Source organism: Enhydra lutris, unplaced genomic scaffold, assembly GCF_002288905.1.
Source record: "Enhydra lutris kenyoni isolate GAN:26980312 unplaced genomic scaffold, ASM228890v2 scaffoldscaffold23, whole genome shotgun sequence".
NCBI lineage: Eukaryota > Metazoa > Chordata > Mammalia > Carnivora > Mustelidae > Enhydra > Enhydra lutris.
Window position 1 is genome coordinate 20,002,404 of NW_019154107.1, and position 23,903 is coordinate 20,026,306.

Sequence of the window (23,903 nt, forward strand, 5' to 3'; positions counted from 1 at the left end):
TTCTATTTCCACATCCCCAGTATGTGCTCATGTCCTTGTTAGAACACAATAACCTTTGTCTCTTTGCCTCAATTTTCTGTCCACTGTACTTCTTACACAATGCTGCTGGATTGATATTTTCAAAATACAATGCAAATAATAACATATGCCCACCTGTCTGCCCCAGCTCTAAAACTGCAGTAATCTTCCTTTGACTACAGATTAAATTCTTAATCCCATAATCTGGCTTTCAAGGCCCTCAACAATCTGGCTCCAATATTCCTTTCCAGACCTAGAGAGGGTTCTCCTTTCAGGGTGGGAGTTGCTGGCAGTGGTGTGCTCACAATGGCTTGCAAGAGCCAGTCTTACACTTCTCTTCCCAACTCCATGTTCAGTGATGTCACTTTGGTAGCCTGAATCTGGCCGCGATGGGAGCATTTACACTACACAGATCAGTCAATGCCACAGATCACAAGGGTTTTTTTTCTATTCTTCTCTTTTTTAAGAGCTGTTTGTTAAACATTTACTAGCACACTGCCAGTTTCAAGGTAACCAGGGCTCAATCTGAGAGTAAGGGTTCCATATGGCGTGGGAACAAAGATGACACTGAAAGCCCAGGTACCAAATAAGAGATAAGAGGGTCTGTGGGAAGAGAACATGAGACAGCATGGAAAATTACTGAGAAGGTAGATCTGGGCAAATATTGAGGTCCCAGAGAAGCAGATTTTGAGAAAGGAATTTGAGGTCAAGTGATTTATCTGGAAGATGATCCCAGGAAGCACTGGTTAGGGGAATAAGGGAAGAGAGACAATGAAGGGACAGCAGCTAATATAGGGTACACTGATGAACAGATTACAACTACAGGTAATAAATGCTCAGTACTACCAGGGCCCTTTAGGGGATTGTGTAAAATATGCCTCATGGTTGCACACAGGGGTGAGGAGTGTTCTCAGGCAGACAGCTGTGGGTGTTCTCATTAACAAGTGGCAGGTATGTAGGGGAGATTGAATGCAAAGAGGATACAAACAGGAGATGAACACTCATGGTTTTATGTTTTACATAAATTCCTGAGTGGTAGTGAGGCGTCATTTAAATGGTCAGTGATAGGGCACCTGGGTGGCTCAATTGGTTAAGCATCTATCTCTCTTCACACAGGTCATGATCTCAGGGCTCTGGGATCAAGTCCCACATCACGCTCCCTACTCAGCGGGGAGCCTGCTTCTCCCTATGCCTCTCCCCTACCAAACTTGTGCTCACTCTCTCTCAAATAAATAAATAAAATCTTTTAAAAAATAAAAATGAATGGCCAATGATGAGGCAGATTCATCACTGTGAAAGTTGTTGTTACCCCACACACCCTATTTATTCTTTCCTTTGGGTCTACTCTCCGGTTTCTTCCTTTGCTGTAATATCCTTTGTAGCTCCCTTCAGTTTTGACAACTCCATAACTCTTCTCAACTCATCAAAAATCATTGCCACCTCCTCCAGGAACCCCATCTATTCCCTACCCTACCCCCTGATGGTGGAAGCTGGAAGAAGAGCAAGCCAAGCTGGAGGTCCCATGGGGTCTGATATAAAGGAGCAGAGAATAAACCCCTCTCCTCTGGTTAGAATGCCTGGGGTCAGGGAACAGAGACAAAAGTTGTCCTCTGGAGTATTCCAAATGTTTGACTCCATTTCCACGTGGGAAAGCACTCATTGCTCCTGTTTATCACTCCATCCTTCAGAGCCCACCTGGTACAGAGACCCATCCTGCGATAGCTGCAACAGCTATTGTTGGTGGAAGAGAAAAATGAGTGAATGGAGGACTGGGTGAACAAAGGGAACGAGGTCGGGAGCCAAACCAGGCAGTTGACGTGGAATTAGAGGAGTCATGGTTTGGGTCAAGAAAAGCCTCTGGATGAATTCTGAGGACTAATGTCAAATCCTGTAAGGTGCTTTCCCACATGTTACCTGGATATCTTACCTCTTGAGATTCAGTGAAATTGCCCCTAACCTCATCCCACTTGCAGTGCAGCATCTCTATTCCAACCTCCCTAAGGGTTATGGGTTGTTTCAGTTTTCTGAGTCACCTCTGGGGGACTGAGCTCCTACCTCCACAGAATTACAAGGGTTTCTCAGTTGCTTTGGCATCTCAGAAGTGCTGCCCCCTTTTTGTACCACAGCATGGAAGACACTTCTTGATTTCTCCCCCAGCATTGCTAATAGGAGTTGTTTGTGGAGGTAGCACACTTGACTAAGATACAGGCTTTACATTAGCATGCCCTTCTAGCAAGTGTTCACCTGGGTGTCCTAAAGTTGTGTCAGTTGACCAGAAGAGGCAGCCCCTACCCCTTTCACTCTTTTCCTGCCTCCCACCCTTCCCAGCTTCGAGAACTTTCTCTTCCCTGTGATATGGCAGCACTTTATCTGGACCTCTCCTATGGGTCTGCATTGTGGTATCTATTTACAGGTCATGTACCCTTACTGAACTATAAACTCTGTGAGAGTGAGAGCATCTTCCTTCACTGAAATTCCAGGCTAGTCCAATATCCAACACAGAACTGATCTTGAAAATATCTGATTTATAATTGTGGATGAATAAATGAATGTAAAGTGTTGGAGGACTACTTAGTGATCTGGAGAGGTGACCAGGGGAGGAGGAGCATAGGCTACTCCATCCCCACTTCTACTGATTGTGGGTTCCTGCTAGAATAGGCAACTACTTGTTTATTGAAGACCTACTATGTGCGAGGAACAATGGGAGGTACAGGACTGAGATCTTTTTATTAGACCTCTATCCCCACTCCAGCTTCTTGTCACCAAAAAATAGCTCTAGGGCTCTTCTCTTTCCCACAAAAACAATGTTTTTGTGGGAAAGATGAGACTTTGAGTTACAAAAGTAATATCACTGGAAATACTCAGGGCTGTCATGTCTACCTCTGGGGTTTCACACTGATGACTCACATTTTCTGAAAGTGTTATTTCTATGTATCCTTGCAGCAGCCAGTACTGCAATGCCCTGCATATATCATGTGCTCAATGAGTTATTTGTCAATTGACTTCATGAGTATGTGACAGTGCAAATATATTATGAAAAATGAGGAGTCTGTACTCCAAAAGAATCAAGTCTGTACTCCAAAAGAATCACACATACACACACACACACACACACACACACACACACACACACACACACACACACACACACAGGTGGAGCTTGGCTTAAAGTTCAAGTGTTCCTGTACCCTGCCCTGCGTATCTCTAACTAGGGGAATTTGATAAGGTAGTTGAAGGGTGATAGTACCTTTGCTCTCTCACTGCCATTGAAATCATTCTTAGCTTTTAGGTGGACCCCACTGTCTATCTTAGTGAGGCGTTTTCAAGAGCATAGACTCATCTTTTTCATTATCAAAAGAAGATGCTGCTTAATTTGAGGATCCTGTTGAACAATGCAGCTCTTAGAAATGGTCACAGTTTCGTGGTTCGAAATTTTCGGTAAGTGATGGCCAGAGATTGGAGTCTGACTTAGGAACCATGGTGATAACTGAAGTTCTAGTCTGCAAAGGAGTGCAGCCTGAAAAGTCCTCTTTCTGCAGGGTGTAATGCCAGGTTCTACCCTTATTTGAGCCTGCTGTCTCTAATTCCAGCTGAGCTTTCATTTCTCAGTCCTGTGTAATCAGATTTCATAGCAGGCTGGTGTGGCGGGGTGGGGGGTGCTAACCTCGGCAGGTAAAATGGACTAAATGTTCTTGACATCTTCTGTTTGTGTACATTTTAAATGGACTACTGCCTGAAGAAAATTAGAACTAATTTACACAGGGTCTTCAGCTTGTATTTGGGTTTGCTTGAAAATAATCTATCATTCTAGGGAGGGGGATTAATCAGTTCTTTAAAAAAAAAAAAAAAAAAACAGACCTTGGGACGCCTGGGTGGCTCAGTTGGTTAAGCAGCTGCCTTCGGCTCAGGTCATGATCCCAGCGTCCTAGGATCGAGTCCTGCATCGGGCTCCTTGCTCGACAGGGAGCCTGCTTCTCCCTCTGCCTCTGCCTGCCACTCTGTCTGCCTGTGCTTGCTCTCTCTCTCTCTCTCTCTCTGACAAATAAATAAACAAAATCTTTAAAAAAAAAACAGACCTCAAATAACAACTGGATAAATATTTATGAAGCTGCTGCAAAGGAAACTTAGGTGTGCTGAGGATAATAATATATTTTTTTAACTAAAATTCACATTTGAAATCCATCCTTGAGATTCTTGGTAGCATGTGAAAGGAGGCCGTTTCCAGTGAATTCATTATAAAAGTGACATCTTGCTTACAGCTAGTGAACATGCAGTGGAAGGTGGCATGGCGTGTGTCTGTGGGGAAGGGGACAGGGATAATAGGTTAACCAAGGAAGGAAGGCCATGAAATGTGCACATCATTGCCAGAAGGCTTCTAGAGTAATTGTATGTTAACAATCCCATAGAATTTTTCAGAGGCTCTTTACAAGGTACCTCAAAACAACCTCACTGACTTCCTAAAGGGAGAAGCTTCTAGTTTGAAGTTCTCTCCCACTGTTAGGAGCAGACCTGTGACAGTGGCCTTGAGTCCCTCCTCTGGGCCACCTGGAAGCTCTGTGCTCTCTGGACTCTGCCATGAGCACCATTTCTTTGGTGAAGAGAAGACTCTCGGAAGCCAGATGACATTATAGATGATACTGTAATTAAGCCAGTAGTATTCGACCTAGATGGGACCACAGAGCCATAGAATAATATTAGCCTTCTCTTATTTTACAGATAAGGTCAACGAGGCCTAGGCAGATGATGGCATTTACTGATTAGTACTAGAGTTAGAGCACACAACCCAAGAATGTGGAGGAAAGCTCAGGTTTTGGAATCTAAACTAGGTTCAAGGCCTGGTACCACCACTTGCTGGTTATATCGACCTTGAGCAAGTCAATAAAGTTTCTGTAATGTTGCTTCACCTATAAAATGGAAAAAGAGTAATATCTGCTCTGCTTACATCACAAGGTGGTTCAATGATTCATTTAATAAATATTGAAAGTCAAGCAGAGAAAGTCAATTATCATACGGTTTCACTTATTTGTGAAACATAAGGAATAGCATGGAAGACATTAGGAGAGGGAAAGGATAAAGGAAGGGGGGGTAATCAGAGGGGGAGATGAACCATGAGAGACTATGGACTCCGAGAAACAAACTGAGGGTTTTAGAGGGGGAGGGGCAAGTAATGGGCTGGCCTGGTGATGGGTATTAAGGAAGGCATGGACTGCATGGAGCATTGGGTGTTATACACAATGAATCGTGGAATACTACAGCAAAAACCAATGATGTACTGTGTGGTAACTAACATAACACAATAAAAATCAATAAATCAATAAATACTTGTTGAGCGCCTACTTTGTGCCACACTATCTGCAAGGTGTTGGGGATAGAGTGGCAAAGAAGGTAAGGAAAGTCTCTCATACCAGACACATGAAGTCACAGTCTACTGATAATCAGTGAGATAATGAGTGTGAAAACTGTAAAGTGACAGACGAATGTTTATTATTTTATTATTCCATCCCACTGAGTTATATCAGATAAAAGTATGATGAAATTTTTTTCCAGAGTTTCTAATAAAGAATCATCACTGAGCTGAAAATAATCAACTGAATGAATAAACAAAGCTTGGAGCTTAAACTTATACTCTTCTTTGAAAATTACAGTGATGACTGATTTTTAAAATAATGATAACAAGTTCAAGTTTTTAAAGTAAAACCCCTTCCAAATAATTGGGCTTCTTTGGTATTTACTAATAATCTATCATCTATATCCAATAGCCAGACTGTAATTCACAGAGTTTTGGCAAGCCATCTCTCACAGTGAATGGGGGCTGAGGCAAAAACATGTCTAAATCAGCCCAAATCAATACATCCTGTTATTTGAAAATATGGACGCCATTTCAACCTTATCCCATTTTCACGAAAAGCTTATGCTCTTAAGTCTCTAATGGGATAATGTTGAAATGGTGTCGCTCTCCTGAAAATGGGATAATGTTGAAATGGTGTCGCATGGATATTTTTTTTCCAGTTTTTTTAGTTAGCTATGCTACCTGTCAGCGAGATGAACTCAGAATTGCTGATCTTCAGTAAGACCTCTGGCTTTGGATGACCTCTCAACAACAGAGAAAACTCCCTATCAACTCTGCCTGTATTGTACTTTTACTTTGATTTTCAGCCTTCCACAGAGATTCGAGCTCTTTATTTCCCCCATATCTCTTGGGAAAGGTGAAGAGACCTCGCTACAGAATATATCACGTGATCTTAACACTATCGAATAATAAGAAATGTGTGGTTAGGGTGTGGCAATGCCACAAAATAGGGACTGCAGAGATTTGAAGTGAGCAGCCATATCGCCATGGACAGGATAAAAATAACAGCTTAAGTGAGGCTGAAGCCATTCATGCAGGTTCCCAAATCAATCATTTTTAGTCAATTATTACTTCTTTTTTTCTCCAAAATCGATAGGATCAGACACCAAGACTGCCAAAAACACCCAATCCATATGCTTTTCATCTCACAAACAAGGCTCTAGAGCCTGGCGGTGTTTGGATAATAGACAGTGTCCCATGATTTGTTGCCTATTAGGGAAACCACTTATAGCTTTTAAAGAAACCACTAAAAAAATCTCTGTCTTTATCAGAGAAGACCAATTTGTAAGTGCAGTTCAATTTCATCTCACAAATAGAAATTTCTTCAGAGAATATTGAGCTAAGCCACCCAATTTTGTGGAGGTTATGGATTGGGGTGGAGGTGACTGGTTTTCAGGTATTTCATTCCAGACCTCTCTTAAGGGCTTACATAACTCATTAGGCTCCTGTCATCCCACACACATATTATCTCTACAAGCATGGACACACAGATGAAGCAATTATAGGCCATCCATGCTCTTGCCTAGAGGAGAGAAAACAGTCCTCTTTGATTATTCACACCTTCTGTCATAACTTAAAATGAATGCTTTTTAAAAACATATTTCCTGACTTCAGAAAACTACAAGGTCTGAGAACCTTGTCATGATATTTCCCTAGGCCAACAGTATAATTTGGGTCTATTTCCGGTTTGTTATTTTTAGTAATTTAGTGATTTAACTGAAATAGAAGTAGAGGCAGATACAGATTTTCAACAGTTTTGGGGTTCCAGCCCTTTTAATAACATCTGCACAAAGCTAACCCTCTTCAATTTTCAGAAGATGGGAAGTCACGCCATTTTGGGTTGACAATATCAGGTTTCTTAGAAACCACTAGTCACCCAGTTACAACAGTGACTTATACCACATATGAACATGCAGCAACAGTGAGAAAGGCTGCAGGTCAATTTTTAGTAAGAGACTATTATTATTGTTGTTAAAGAAGTAAAGAAATTTTAATCGGTGCTTTTTTTTTCAGATCAGTAGGATGAGATTCAAGAGTTTTGTGAAAATAAAGTCACTGTCTCTTGCATGCACTGCAATGTGACTTCTTGAGATGGCAATAAAGGGATGAAATTAAAGGCAGGTCACTGAGAATTCAGATGGCTCCAGTATGGCCCATGGGAAATCTTGTGTTTATAAACTTCACGAGTGTTGTGGAAGACAAAGACAAGATGGATCACTGATTTTGAGTTGATTTTCTTAATTTTTCAGATCAGGACTTGAGGCCAAGGATGGAAAATGATATTCCCAAGGTCATAGTTGAACTAGGACTAGAATTGGAATAATTAAAACCACTGCCCTTTTTCTTCCACTGCTTTGATTACTTTGATCCTTCCAAACTGATCAAGTTGGCCATTCTACCCTTGCACAATCTCCTTTTTAAAAATACAGCCAAAATATCTCAGTAAAGAAAAAAAATAAGAAAAAATATGCCTTAATGGTTGCACCAACCTGGAACATTAAAGAAACACAAAAATCTCAGCCATAAGGCCTACTGACTCCCTCTTAGGCCTCCAGAAGATAAAGTCTTCATCTCAAATTTTCCATGGGGATCAAGATACCATTTAACACTGAATTTTTTCCTATTCTGATGAAGTTTATTTCTGGCTGACCACATTTTACTCAGATCAAGCACTTTTTATTCCAACAAAATACAATTATATAAGGGAACACATCCAGATCTCCTCCCGTGCTCCAAACAATTTACCAGAGTTGGAAAATGCAGACTCTTGCAATGAAAGGTTTTATTCTGCCAATACAGAATATGCTTCCATTTTCTAGCTAGGAAGATATTTGGGTAAAACTAACACAAAGGTCTACTATTACCTTGGCTTAACTTCTTAGCACTCAGTGATCTGGGGTTGAGAAATCTCTGTAATTATTTTTTTAAGGGATAAAATTAATGCAAGGAACTAGTCTTGCTTTTTTCAAAAGCTCTGGCTTTAACCAGACTGCAATGACAGTTTGACAGAAAATCTGTACATGGTTCCCATTGTTTTCTCTAATATTATATCCTCCTTACTATGTGTTGGCTGAAGAATGATAATGTGGTTTAGGTCTGGTTTACCAAGGAGACACACTGAAATATAAGAAAACCAAGTATTTTATGGGAACACTAAAATAGTATTCTGGCCCTGGTTCAGGTGCTCCAGAACCAGAGAAGCCTGCCTCCAACTGAGGCACAGGGTCTCTATAAGAACTTAGAAGCCATTTTTGCCAGTGGTTTTAGCTGGCTAATTCAAGTATGGATTTATCATGAGAAAGCAAGAAATGCTTGATACAGAAAAAAAGGGGGTCTGTGGCAGAGGCATTTCAACATGGTACAGTTGTGGAACTCTTCTACTTTTCTCGAATTTTTAAATAGCTTAGGAAAGAGGTGTGGCAGCTCCATTTCAGAGCCAAGAGTAGGTCTATGAGGAGACAGTAAACAGGATAGGGACTTAAACTTGAACCATTGTGTTTGCTTTCCTTCCAGTGATAAATTTTCCTGGTTAGTTCTCGATATCTATGAAAAACAGCTATTTTTCCTACGCAAACATTTCCTGCCCCACCTCTTGAATAGAATCGAGAAAGGTGGTGACTACTTTAATGATTTTCCAGTGGTGAACAGTACGATCCCCCTTCACTGATTGAGATGCAATTAAAAAAATTTCCAGGATCTACCTCTCTACCCGTTTTGCCCCCAAGAACCCTAGGGACTTATTCTGTACAAGAGGGGCTTATGGACAGAGGGAACCAAAGTATTGATACAGTTCACTGTTACTGCACTTTGGATTTGGCTCTCATGGTGCTATGGGCAAAAGTTTGTCCCACCAGATCCTCTCATCAGTTTTCCAGGGTTTTGGACTTGACTCAGACTGCTGTGCCTGAGCCCCAAGGTTATAATGCTCTTGTTTCACATGCATGTGTCCAACTATTTTCCCCAGGCGTGTAAATACTATGTGGGAGTAGTTGAGCCATGGGGAATTTCAGCATTAGCAAAACACTAGGCCACAATCAGTTTTCCTCCATGACACTCAATCCTTGTGTTCAGCTTGGGCCCTTGCTTTCCCTCAACCTTAATTCTGTTTTGGGGGCTCTTGGTATCTTTTTTTTTTTTTGTCATCAGACTTTGATCAGAATATTGAAAATTGATCATGGCAAATTTCTCTAACTTCATTCTCAGAAAAATGCTGAATTCATTCTTAAACAAATTATTCTACTTCTGCCCAGAGACATAATTTCATTCATTCATCCTTTTACCTGAGAAATATTTATTGAATACCTACTCTATCCCAGGCATTGCAATAAGTACTGCCTATATATTAATAAATAAACAGGCAGGATCCCTGCCATCAATCATATAGTTCAATGGGAAGGTAAAAAGTAAGTAATATAAACAGACACATAAATATATACTTAAATATTTTGATAAATATCATGAACAAAATGAAGGCAAAATAGAGACTACTTAGTACAGTCAGGGAAGGAATCTCCCAAGAGGTGGTATTTATGCTTAAGGATGAGAAGGAGCCAGGATTACTGAGATAATAGTGTTCTGGATAGAAAGAATGGTATGTGAGAGTCCTACAATGAGAAAGCATTTGGAGCACAGGCAGTCCTACCTTTGCAAGGTCCCAATATGCGGGAATTTGAATTAGCACAGTTGAGTCAAATAATGCCAGTCTTTCAAGTACACAGTTCAAGTTTCAGCTGCCATAGTATTTTAATTGTGAATAGTTGCATAAAGTAAAAACCTCATTGCTGGTTTTTTGTACATAAATTGCTATGTAAATAATAGCTGCACATCATGGTCAGTGACCAATCGCATCAAGTTTTGGTGATTGCTCACTGTGTGTCTGTTATTCAGTTTACATATGAACAATGAAGTGTAGAGTTGTGCTGCTTTTTCTCCCAGCGACAAACTGATGTGCCGTTTGATAAAAATGAATAACTGAAAGGAGGAACTGTCTGACAGAGACCAAAATGCAGCAGAGAAATAAAAAAAAAAATAACACTGGCAGTTACATTTGAATCAAATGGGAATGCATTTATAGAAGAAATAACTGATGGTGGGATTGTTGACGCTGCTACTGTTTGAGAGGCTCTAGCTATGCAGTCAGAGGTCTTGAGCAAAGACAAACTTACTGACATAAATGAGCAAAGTGGTTGTGACACAAAGTGTAAAGATGTAGGAACTGACACCAGCAAAACACTTACACATTCAAGAAATTATCAGAGATATTTTACATATTGAAAGTGCAAAGGATAAAATGTTGGAAGTTGATCCAAACTTAGAAAGCCTGGCAATTCACCAAAGCATAGACAAGATGTTTGTTCTGTAACATATGCTATATAATAAGAGAGCATGCATGGTTCAAACTACTCTTGACAGTCTTTACAAAAAATAAAACACTGTACTTCTCAATATTGTTAATGTTCTAAATTACAGTGTAATAAATATATTTGTCTTACTATTTTTTTTCATTTCCCTACACATTTATAACTGACAATATGAGAGTATTTAATGTCTTGACAAAAAATTAAAAGTCATGGAACGATTGTGAATTTTCCAACTTATTATTATGGTTGCTATGCATGGTTGCAGTCTTAATGGTCATTTACAGTCCCACACTACCATGTAAACCAGAACGAACTGTATTTTTTTAAAAAAGAAAAGAAAAAAGGAAAAGAAAAAGCTTATCTGCTAATACCTATTGAAGGTGCAACCCTAGGGCAAAAGGGAAGGCGATATTATCAGTAACTGCCCTGTGGAGACCCGAGTCACAAAGAGGTATTTTTCTGATTACTTATGGTCTAAAAGAAATACTTTGAAATAAGGTTTCTGTTGCTACATAAACTTTAAAATGAAAGGTCTGGACAAAATGGGAAGATTCAAGCAGGATGTTCATGTCTTCTTTTATCTTTAAACTTGAATCTGTCAATGGAGAAATAGCAAGAGCCTCATCTCACAAGGCAATCCCAATAGCACATTAACCCAGCCCTAAACCTAACCCTAATCCCAATGTCTTGGAGCATAAGGACAAATCTGAGAAACACCCAGAGACATTTTACTTCTCCCATTCTGTCTCCTGCTTATAAGAGCTGGAAGTTGAAGCTTTTCTGAAGTAGCTGAAGGTGGTGTTGGGTCTCCTTTTTCACCATTATTTTCCTGCTTTCTCTCATGTGAAGGGGGGAGAAAAATTAAGTACCACGCATCCTTTCCTTTCTTTTTCAACACCAAGACCATCAGCAGCACAATTGCAAGATCCATGCTATTCTCTTGAATGAAACTTGTAGTCCTGTGAGTGTTTAGAAGGAAGTAGATACAACACAATCCTGCAAGGGCTGAGAGTGTGGGAGGGTTCTTAATCCCTTAAAAGGTACCCTGATGATTCAGCTTTTGTGGGCTCCAAAATTACCAGGAGAATGATCTTGAGCTCTGGGCAAAAAAATAAGTCCTCAAAATTAGCATATGAGTGGCTTCTCCTGTTGTCGATGGGAGTTTAACAACCATAGCGATGTTTCACAAATATTATATGTTGGCTAACTGAACATAATAAAAAATTTTCTTAAATCCTGGGGAGCAGGGTTTCCAGCAAAGATTTTTTTCCCTTAAAAATAATACTGGAGGAAGTCTTAAGCCATAGAATATTAATGTTTTATTTGAGATACAGAGTCAAGAGAGTTTATCCCCTGTGATTTTATCTCACTTGGACGTTGTTCCAGAAAAAAAAAAAATGTTTGTAAACATGACCTGTGAATTGGGAAAGTATAAATTGCAATGCCTCCACTTCAGGTCAGACATGATAAACCTGTTTACAGATCCCCAAATCCAACTGACTCTAAAAAATACAATATCAGTCTAAGCGTTTACTTCTCAACAGTATCAGTACTTGTATATTCCAAGTGTTGCTTAATATTATCACTAATTAACATTATCAGAACCAAACACATAACCAAAATACATATGTACAAGTACATTTCTGCTTAACGGCCATGTCTTTAAATTATCAAATTTCTGGATAGTATTATCCAAATCTAGGACACAGTTTTGTAAGATATTTACTAGGGTTCCATTGGAAGGAAGAAAATGAAGGTCTATTCTAGAAACTTGGTTAGCCAGTATATTTTTGTATATTTAAAAATTTGTTTTTTAAATATTTGATTCTTTTCAGTCTAAACTTCTGCATTTTTTAATGTTTTGTTTTGTACACAGTCTATTAGGGTAGTAACACATATATAAATAAGCAAACATACATTGTAGATCCATATCCAAAAATTTTTTTTAAAGATTTTATTTATTTGACAGAGATCACAAGTAGGCAGAGAGGCAGGTAGAGAGAGAGAGGAAGGGAAGCAGGCTCCCCACTGAGCGGAGAGCCCCATGTGGGGCTCGATCCCAGGACCCTAAGATCATGACCTGAGCCGAAGGCAGAGGCTTATAATCCATGGAGCCACCCAGGCACCCCCCCCACAAATTTTAATGTTAGGGGTCTGTAATAAAAAATAAATTGTGGACCACTGCTTTAAAGAAAATTCCATTTAGAGTGTAGATGAAGGACATATTTTTAAAAGTTGTAAGTGATAAATCACTGAATTCTATGTCTAAAACCAATATTGCTCTGTATGTCAACTAAAATTAAAATAAAATTTTAAAGAAAAATTCAAAAAAAATAATAATAAATAAAAGTTGAAGGCTATGGTACATCTTTGAAACAGGTATGTTAACCAAAACTTTGATCTACATGTAAGATGAAAACACTAATTTCTATTAGAATTGAATGTCATGGGGTGCCTGGGTGGCTCAGTGGGTTAAAGCCTCCACCTTCAGCTCAGGTCATGATCCCAGGGTCCTGAGATGGAGCCCCGCATCGGGCTCTCTGCTCAGTGGGGAGCCTGCTTCCTCCTGTCTCTCTCTGCCTACCTCTCTGCCTACTTGTGATCTCTCTCCGTCAAATAAATAAATAAAATCTTTTAAAAAAAGAATTAAATGTCATTAGTATCTTTTTTTTAAAGATTTTTTATTTATTCATTTGAGAGAGAGAGAGGAAGCAAGAGTGTGAGCAAGGGGAGGGTCAGTGGGAGAGGGAGAAGGAGACTCCCCACTGAGCAGAAAGCCTGACACAGGGCTTGATCCCAGGACCCCAAGATCATGACCTGAGCTGAAGACAAATGCTTAAATGACTGAGCCACCCTGGCGCCCCCGTCATTAGTCTTACATTAAATAAATCAATCAACCATTAGCCAACTAACTCATAAACCCTTGATCTTTATGGAAGTTCCTTTCCTTACTAACTAGAATCTCTGAAGGACCTAACATCACAAAAAGTCAACTGAAAAAGATCTATTCATCTATCAAAGACTAAATGAACCAATCAACTCTGCCAGATAGTTGGATGTTTAGTAAAATATTCCTTGGTCTAAGTTATTTGACATCATGCAGTGGAAACAACAAATTGAGTGAATTTGTGATTTTCCTACCTATCCTCTTGTCATCATTGCAAGACATACATAAATCCCACCAAAGGAGTTATTCTTCATCTCAGGTAGCCCAAGCTCTTTTGTTAGGCTGAAATTCAAGCATGACCATTTTGTGACGTTGTTTTACTTCTAATAAGATTAATGTTTAGTACCTGTGGTGAACCACAATTTGCCCTTCGTTACTCATAATTTCTAATTGTATACAATATAATTATTGTTAAATAGAGGTAACACTGGGTAAATGAAAGAATAAATGTTTTCACTTTTAGATACTGATTATCCCAAATAATAATTATCGTCATCACAATGTAACCAAATGTTAAAATGGGACTCTTTCCATCTCAGTTTCTGCTCAGGCCCAACAGGTGTTGACTCTTCCCTCATTCCAACATAAAATGCTATGCCACTAAAACAGGAGCAAAGGAGATACACAAGAATTAGTTTTGCAACCCACTGGTGACCACTTCCAGCTTCTAAAATGGACTGCAGAAACCAAGAGCTGGGTTGTTGATTAGAAGAGGATTTTTAAAGTGTTACCACTGTGTACGACAGGAAGAGGTACTCTCTCCTCACCTTAAACCTAGGGAAAGTGACTCTAATGGCATCGTTATCTTTAATAGGAGAGCTTGAGGACACCATAGGCCAAATCCAGGCCTCTACCTGGGAAATCTAGAGTAAGAGGGAGGGGCTGACTAGCTGTTTTGATGGCAGAACAATAGAGGAGTCTGTACTGGAATGAAACTGACTCTTGTCAGAGCATAGAACATGAAGAGCTTCCCGTGAACCAATACAGACTGCGAAAGAGACCTAGCATGGTATTGTTTCACATGATGGCCAAGAGACCTCCTGAAGGATGGGGAGATCTCTGCAAAAGGAGTCAAGATGCATTCCCTTGGATGGTATGAGAAATATAATTGTCCACCACCAAGGACTACTGTGAGAAATTCCCAGTGATGGCAGAGTTCTCCAAAAGAGCCTCAAAAGCACCCCAGAAGAGAAGGAGACAGCCTCAAGCACCTATACCATTGCTAGATTGCTAGAACAGAACCAGACTTTACCTGACTCCTAACTCCTCACCTTCCCGAGGCTTTACTTGGAGGGACTAAAGGCGGGGAAATAAAGGAGACAGCTCGTGGTCCATCCTCCCTCTAGAGTGGTCCAGCTTGAATTAGGCATGAACTGGAAGGAAAGAGGGTGTTAACTTGCAGTACATTTCTTAAAGTTAAAAAAATCATCATTATTATTACATATTATTTTAATGAGGCTCGTTGTGGGGGAATAAAGTAAGCATAGAGGATTTTTTAAACTTTATTTCCTGAAAGTTACTAGAAAAACCACAAGGCCCATTGTATTTGACCAGGGACAAGTAAAGAACAAATCTCTAAGAACAGCTTTGAAAGGCGGTAGGGGAAAAAGAATGAAAATGTTTTCTATTGTATGGACATTGCAAATTCTGTTTGTATAATCAATCATATAATCACTCAATAACGACAGCTAAAATTTATCAAATGCTTATTATATGGCAGACCCTGTATGATCTCCATGTATTAAATCATTTCATCCTCATAGCCCTGTAAGATTATTATACTCATTTTCTAGGTGAGCGAGAAATTCAGGTGCAGAGAGAGATTAGGTAACTTGCCTGAAGTTGCCAGTTAGTAAGTGGCAAAACCACTGATACGGCTACTCCCAGCCAATAAGAATTCAACTCCTTCCTCAAATGTTTCTTTTCTCTCAATATCCAACATATTGGATATCTAAAATGTAAACCAATGCCATATCAATTTTAATGCTTTAATACTTTGCAGAGACACATGAGGCTCCAGGTGATTTGCTGTTTTGTTTCAAGAATAAAACAACGAATCACCATAGGTCATGCATTTTTTTTCCCCTTAAATATATATTTCTCTTTACTTTTCTTTCTTTCTTTCTTTTTTTGTAGATGTGGACAACCACTGCAAAATAAAGTACAGCTGAAGGGTCGTGACCTCCTCACTCTAAAGAATTTTACAGGAGAAGAAATTAAGTATATGTTATGGCTATCGGCGGATCTCAAATTTAGGATAAAACAGAAAGGAGAGGTATGGAGCATTTTCTTTCTGATACTACCAACCCGCCTTTTTAAAGACAGCCTTTCCAAAGAAAGAGGGGAAAGAAAATATATTAAAATTCCTAAACAGTAGCTAAGTAATGAAACCACACAGTCAAGGTAATTGATTATCACGGAGTGTACAGACATATAAAAAGCATAGAAATCAGTTATTCAATGACAAGTCATTGCACTTCTTTCATGTGGAATGTTGAAATTCATTATTAATTGGATCAGGACCTAAGGAATCATTTCTCTGGAAAGATTTTATTTTTCTACCTTCATTCTTTTCTCTGTGCATTTTCTATCAAGTTAAAAATAAGGATGATACTTTTTTTTTTCCTGGCAACCAATTTCAATTAATTAATGCAGCAGCTTCATTTAGGCTGCTTAATTGTGAAAGCATATTTGTGTTCCAAGCTGATTCAAAAGCACTTTAAAGAGCTGGTTTCAGGTTGAGGAAGTTTTATACAACCTTGGTTCTCTTATCTATTTCACTAGCTCTCCAAGTTCAGAAAACAGGAGAGTTTCCAACTGCTGTGAGTTGACATTCTCATATAAGACCTGAAATAGGAGAAAAAGGTCCCCAAGACCCCAGGCCTATTCTTCATACTTTGTGTATAAAGAAAGTCAGCTGGCAGGAATCTGTTTGTTCCAGAACTCATCCTATCGAGAGACTCTATCTCTGAGAAGAGGAAGGAGGAAAGCCCCACCCCACACCCAAACTCTCCAGATTGTTTCCAAATGACTTCCAGAAACAAAGCCTTTGCACTCCCAGGAGGATGTATGATGAAAGTGTAGCTGGGGCTTCATGTTTAGGAGTCTTAATACCCCATGTTGTGACAGAGTAGCATTGCATCTAGCTGAAAAAACACCTCTGAACCAAGTGTTTTCAAGGTCCTTGAACACTGATATGGGTTTCCATGAATTTAGGTAAAAAGATGGTTCCAGTCGGAAATATCAGCATACTTTGGAACAAGTACTCAGGTTGAACCCAGAGCAACTAATATTTTCTAATTACAAGTCAATAAGCTGTAGGAGTTTTCCTGTTCCCTTCCTCTACTTGTAAAGAACATGAAAAGAGGAACACTTTAAATTCACTTTTTAAGTAATATTTTGAATGCTCATTTGGAGGCAGTGATAAATTATTCTACATCTCCTGATAATGTAAAGAATAGCTTTTGAAACATAATCTTTGATATTGGAAATAAAATATTTTTCATTTTAATTATATTCTTGTCCTTAATTTTCAGTATTTGCCCTTATTACAAGGGAAGTCCTTAGGCATGATTTTTGAAAAAAGAAGTACTCGAACAAGACTTTCCACAGAAACAGGTGAGTCCACAGACAGACTTGTGCTTGTGCTGAGGAGGGGGCCAGAGGGTGAGGATCTGGGAGGAGTCGCCCAGTGGGGGAATTTGTCTGTCTTGTTAGCAAGCACAAAGGGAAAACACTGTCACTGGGAGTAGCAGTGCGAGCCTCTGGGTGTTCTTTCCAATTCTCAAAGAAGCTGTAAGCTGAAAGATTAGCGTCATCTGTAGGAATTCCATGAAGACTTGATTACGAGTCCCAAAGAGCTTTTCATGTTCAGCACAAAATGTGAGTGGACACAAAATCTCAGCCCTCAAACTCATGTGGGCAAGAAATGTGTTTTTTCCTAACAGGTAAAGAATTTTTTCTTGCTTGTTCTAATTTTGCAGGATGGTGGAAACTGAATCTCCTCAATGTTAGGCATCCTCAACCATTTTAGGGTTTCCTTCCTCAATGTAGGTTCTCCTCTCTCTTTCCCCACAGTCATGGGTAAGCCCTGGAGAGTATGTGAAGAAGATGTCCAGGACTATGGGGATCGGGGCATTGGTAATCAGGGTATCATCAGCAGATATCCACACTGGGGTCTGCTGGGACTTTTTTTTTTTAAGATTTTATTTATTTATTTGACAGGCAGAGATCACAAGTAGGCAGAGAGGCAGGCAGAGAGAAAGGAGGAAGCAGGCTCCCTGCTGAGTAGAGATCCCGATGCGGGGCTCGATCCCCGGACCCTGAGATCATGACCTGAGTTGAAGGCAGAGGCTTTAACCCACTGAGCCACCAGGCGCCCCTCTGCTGGGACTTCTATATCCCCATTGGACCTTGGCTACAGTTTGCTTCACTCGGATCACAAGACCTGAAATGTTTCTTAGTTTGACTCTCTCAACCCCTTGACAACTCTCCATGTCATACTGGGTACAGAGATACTGCAAGGCTTTCTCTCTCCTTCCTTCTTCAGGCTGTGTGCCAGGGAGTTCTAGAACATGTGTTGTCTCCTAGAGCTCTGTCTTAAAAGCGAGACACGGGTGTTATCAGCTTTGGGATTCCCCAGACTCACCTGAAATTTCCATCATGCTTCCCACACTTCAGTAGCAGGCCTGCGGGACAGACCACAGGATACAGTGTCAAAGGTCCATCAAGTTTTGTTTCTGTTGCTGCTTCTCTCCTGCTCCTCATTTTCTGCTCTCAAGTGCCAGTATTGGGGGCTAGGTGATAAAGCAGGAAGAAAAAACTGGCTCTGACTATCCAAGATTTCTTTCAGATCTACTGTTTGTGCCTGGAATTGTAAGGAATGGAAACTCAGAATTTCTTTTTTCTCAAACTATTAACTCTGTTATATTTCCAAAAGTCCACTTTGAAACTCATAAGCCACATATCACCTCTTTTCTTTCTCTGCATTTCTGCTCTGTCAGATCTCCCTTGAATTAATAACATGACTGCTCAAATGGACAAATGGAGAGGCTCAAGGAGGAGGCACCACAAACAAAAACACACTACTTGATTCTTCAAATATCTCATCCTATCTACAAGCATCAGAGCTTTCTAGGGTCAATTAATTAATTAATTAATTAATTTCAGAGAGGGAGAGAGACAGAGAGAGAGAGAGAGGAGGGGCAGAGAGCAAATGTTAAGCAGGCTCCACATCCAGGGCAGAGCCCAATGCGGGGCTAGATCTCACAACTCTGAGATCACGACCTGAGCTGAAATCAAGAGTCAGACGCTTAACCAACTGAGCCACCCAGGTGCCTCATAAGAGCTTTCTAGGGTTTAGAAGCAAACAACTACTTCATGCAGTTCTTGCCTTGTAATAATCAGTAATGAGGTTCATCAAATACATAGCAAAATAGGGTTCAGAGGGATTAAGTGACTTGGTAATACAAATAGCACCAGGATTCAGATCTCAGGTTTACTGTTCTTACTAATGCACTCCCCTTGACCCTGGAGAGAAGAAAGGAGGGTGAGGGGAAACACCCATAATGTGTCACCTTGTCTTTTAGTCCCAGGAAGAAAACATATGAGAACATACTGCCTTTTTTAAAAAAGATTTTATTTATTTATTTGACAGAGAGAGAGAGAGATCCCAAGTAGGCAGAGCAGCAGGCAGAGAGAGAAAGAAGCAGACTCCCTGCCGAGCAGAGAGCCCGATGCGGGGCTCGGTCCCAGTACCCTGAGATCAGGGCCTGAGCCGAAGGCAGAGGCTTAACCCACTGAGCCACCCAGGTGCCCCTACATACTGCTTTTTAAAGATGGCTCCTTTAAGAAATCATGTTGACATTTGAGGAAAAATAAATATTGCATAAACCAGTCAGTAATTCGCAAATTCTGCTCCTTTATAACACTGACCTTCTATGAGTTGGGCAGAATTTTATTTTATCATTAGTACTTAAGAGAGGTGTTCTTGTTCTGAAGTCATCAAAAGAATGGATGAGTACATAGACATGAGTACATACCTCAATTTTAAGGTTTTTAAAATTAATTTTTCTTAATTGTTGGTGTTTTCTACTTTTCTCTGTACAGACGCTATGCTATTTTTGATGTCAAATATCCCTGAATAACTGATCAGTTTTGCCATTCACATATAATGTGGTAGTTAAGCTATTAATAATACCAAGAGGGAAGACTTAATAAGCCTTCGGGTGCAGACCCTGTGCCAAGTGTTCCACATTAATTACAGGGATTATCTCACTTAATCCTTATGACAATTCCATGAGGACAAGACCATTGAGGAAAACAGGCAGAAACGGGTTCAGCAAATGGCCCACAGACACATAGCTAATAAATGGCAGACCCAGGATTGGAAGCTATGACTAAATGTATTTTTTAAGTATCTAATTTAATTTGAACACGTCATAGTCATGTTTTATTCCAGTAAAATTGTTTCCACAGATGGCATTAAACATTTTGCTAGGCGGTGGTTTTCTATATAGAAGCTCTCTGAAACAGGCACAAAATTGCAAACTGTAACAACAAATACATGAGAAAAGCAACATCTGACCATAAAAAGTTATGGTTCACGGAGTAGTCACCATTATCTTCAATAAATATCCATGAGTCTAATTGTACATGGCACCCAGTCAAACTCAACAGGAGGAGAATCTGTCAGAGTAAGGAGTTGCTTTAAATGTTTACAGAAACAGTAAACACAGTAAACCTCAACCAAAATCACAGCAGAGCATTTCTATAATGCGCATGTGCCTCATCCGTTGTCCTTTGGCACAATTCTTCATCAAAACCTGTTATGTTGCTATTCAGAATGGAAGTAGGATGTAATTAAAACTGTCTATTCTTGCCTCGGATTTGTGCCAGCCTCCTCATAGGAAAGTCCTGGAGGATTCCATCCCCAGTATCTCTGTGTGGCAGAGATACAACCGTATTTCTACTTATCTCAGAGGACAGAATAAAATTCGCCACTCAACTTAAGCCATACGAATAGCTCATGTAATATTTTCATTAAGGTGTAACATGCCTACCAAAAAGTGCACAAATCCTGAAGTATATAGTTCGATGAATTCTTACAGTAAAAATATCCTTGTAATTAATAGCCAGAGAGAGAAATAGGACATTAAGAGCACCCAGAAGCCCTCCCTTGTATCTCCTTCTAGTTGCTACTCCCCCTACCAAAGGGTAACCATGATCCTGGTTTCTAACACCACAGATTCCTTTTGCCTGTGATGGAGTCATTCAGCATATGCTCTTTTGTGTGTGGTTTCTTTTGCTCGGCACTATGTTAGTGAGATGTGCCGACGTCACTGTGTGTAGCTGTAGATCATTTATTCCTCCCCCACTCTGTGTATACGCCTGCCAGGCAAACTGTGCAATTCTCCTGTGTGTCTACCGATGATTATATTCTTTTATTGCAAATTAATTGAGCAGATAGAGGGATACGTTTATTAATCTCAATAAGTGCAGTAGCTGATAGAAAAAACACACAAGGCATCCTAAGAGAGGGTTCTTTTCATTATTTAACTTTGGCATTTCACTTTCAAGGAGACAAAGAAGCTGATGCTTTCCAAGCTATTTCAAATGTATCATCTTTATGAAGGTGACAAAATAAAAAATCGTGATGCTATTCTGCAGGTATGAAAAAGAAGCACAGGGAGGCTCATGGCTGCCTTAGTTCTACCACCAAGAGCCCTCAGAGCCCTCACATTTCTAGTGCATGAATTCTATTTATACTTTTCCTTCCAAAGCTTGCATGGATCTGTGAGGGAAAGAGCAAAATCATATGTACACTTATTTTCCCAGGCAGAAACCAAGATATTAACAGAAGAAAATCTTTGTTCAAAAATATCCCACAAGAATGCATAAAACAGATGACAGATAAAAGCAGACTTCTATGGATGAAGGGTGAAGAGAGAGGCGAGCCCCATCCCTCTGCCCTCCTCTCCTCAGCAATGGTGGCTCCTGGAGGCTTCTCCAAATCCCTGATGCTCTCCAGAAGCACTTATCACCAGCCAGGTCCAGTAAGCTGGCAAATGCTTGACCTGTGCTTTTAAACTGGGGTCTGAGGCTCCTTTCTGACCAGTGACCACAATTGCAGAGGAAATTCCTTCTCAGAGGCAATGTCCCCCTATCTTATCTCCTTCGAGAACTGCTGAAGGCTTGGACTCCCACTTCTTAACATTTTCTATAACCGATCTCCCTACTCCTATCTCATAAGCCCAGGCTTGATGTGAATCTTCTTTGTAGCTCAAAGAGGAAAGTGAAAAGGCAGCACCCTAATCCTGCATTGTTACAGCAAAATAACTTTTAGTCAAAGTAAGAGTATGACTTGGAGCAGACCTGCGGAGAGGTCTTAAACTGTTTCAAACCTCCCTCCATAGTTTCCAACCCTCAGTGACATTCAGTTCTGTACTAGGCGTACAGTAGGTGCACAATAAATACTTTCTTGGTAAATGTGCGGTATTCACATTTGTTTAGGTGATGTTCCCCGTTTAGAAACAGATTAAATACTCAAGAGTGATTATGGACTATAATCACTAAATTCCCATCAGTCCACTTCTCACATAATAGAAAATTCTGTTCTTTCTGCTAATAACACTAGGAGACGTTTGCAAATGAAAAGAATGGGTCCCCTCCCTAGAGTCAAAATCCCTCCTACTTTCATTCAATAAGGATTTGTTGAGTCCTTACTATGTACCAGTATGCTAGGTTCTTGAGAGTGATAAATCAGTGAACAGAACAGAGGAACTTTCCTGCCTTCATTGAGCTTATGTTCTAGTGGGTACACAGACAATAAACAATAGACATAATAAATAAGTGGATGATACAGTATGTTGGAAACAAGGAGAAGAATGTTCCTGGAACTGAGGGCAAAACATCTACTCCATTATTTGAACTTGGCTTTTGCTCTGAGTGAAATGGAGAATCTTTGGAGGGTTTTTTTTTTAAGACTTTATTTATTTATTTGACAGAGAGGGAGAGTACAAGCAGGGGGAGAGATCACAGGTAGGCAGAGAGGCAGGCAGAGCGGGGGCGGGGGGGGGGATGCAGAGGGACAGAGAGCCAGATGCAGGGCTCAATCCCAGGAACCTGAGATCATGACCTGAGTCAAAGGCAGAGGCTTAACCCACTGAGCCACTCAGGCACTCCTCTTTGGAGGGTTTTTAACAGAGGGATATGATCTAACTTCCATTTTAAAAAGCTCTCTTGGACGGCTCTGTTGAAAATAAACTGCAGGGGTTGGGGGTGGAGACAAGATAGAAGCAGTGAAATCTATCAGTAGGTAGCATAATACATGGAGGCAAGGGCAGAGTGGTAGCAGTGGGAGGGGGGAGTAAGAGGGGTTGTGGATATGTTTTAAAGGGACAGCCAAAAGATTTCTGATGTATTGGGTAAGAGAAGAGACCTTAAGGATGACTTCAAGGTTTCTTCCTGAGCAACTGTAAGCAGGATGGACCAGGTGGAGCAGGATGGAAGGGAAGATCAAGAGTTCAGCTTGGGAAGTATTGAGTTTAAGAAGTCTGTTAGATACATGAGGAAAGATGTTGAGAAGGCAGTTGGCTATTAGTTTGGGGTATGGGAGTGAGATTTATCCTAGAGATATTTGGGAGTCATCACCATATAGATGGCATTTTAGGCCATGAGGCTGGATATAATTAGAAAGGGAATGAGTATAGATGGAGAGAAGAAGACCAAGGACTGGGCCTGGGGGACATCAAAATTATAAAGATTGTCCTGGGCAATGTGTGAAGAAGTTTATCAAGGAGAAGATGGTGAACAACTTTGTTAAATGCTGCTAATTCAAGAAAACTGAGAACTGAAATGGCCATTAGATGTATCATTGGTAACTGATGAAAGGAGTTTTGGTGCAGTGTTGGGGGCGGGCAAAGTCTTATGGGGATAGGTTTGAGGGAAATGAGAAAAGAGAAACTCAAGAGAGAAAGAAAAAACATGGTTTTGCTGCAGAGTGAGCAAAGAGTTAAAGGGTTACTTAGCAGGGGAAATAGGGACAAGAGAAAATTTGCCTTTGTTTTTTATTAATGAGTGAAAAAATGAGAAGAGAATTTTTATGATGAAGGTAATGTAAGGGAGAAAGGAAAGAATTGCTAGAGCAATGTTCTTGAGTATGCAAGGAGGCATGGTTTCTAGTACACACATAGGATATAAAAAGATCATCTATGCTTAATAGGAAGGA

The 23,903-nt window shown here is 40.1% G+C and overlaps 1 protein-coding gene across 1 annotated transcript in view; it reads left to right on the forward strand.

The window, feature by feature from the left end:
* The first annotated feature begins 3,228 nt into the window (after positions 1–3,228).
* The window catches only part of LOC111150490 (ornithine carbamoyltransferase), a 61,110-nt gene continuing 40,435 nt past the window's right edge, over positions 3,229–23,903 (forward strand). The window contains exons 1-3 of the mRNA XM_022507963.1: positions 3,229–3,456; positions 15,812–15,950; positions 17,212–17,293. Of these exons, the coding sequence (XP_022363671.1) occupies positions 3,380–3,456; positions 15,812–15,950; positions 17,212–17,293 (298 nt within the window). The 5' untranslated portion in view covers positions 3,229–3,379. The remainder of the gene's footprint in view (positions 3,457–15,811; positions 15,951–17,211; positions 17,294–23,903) is intronic.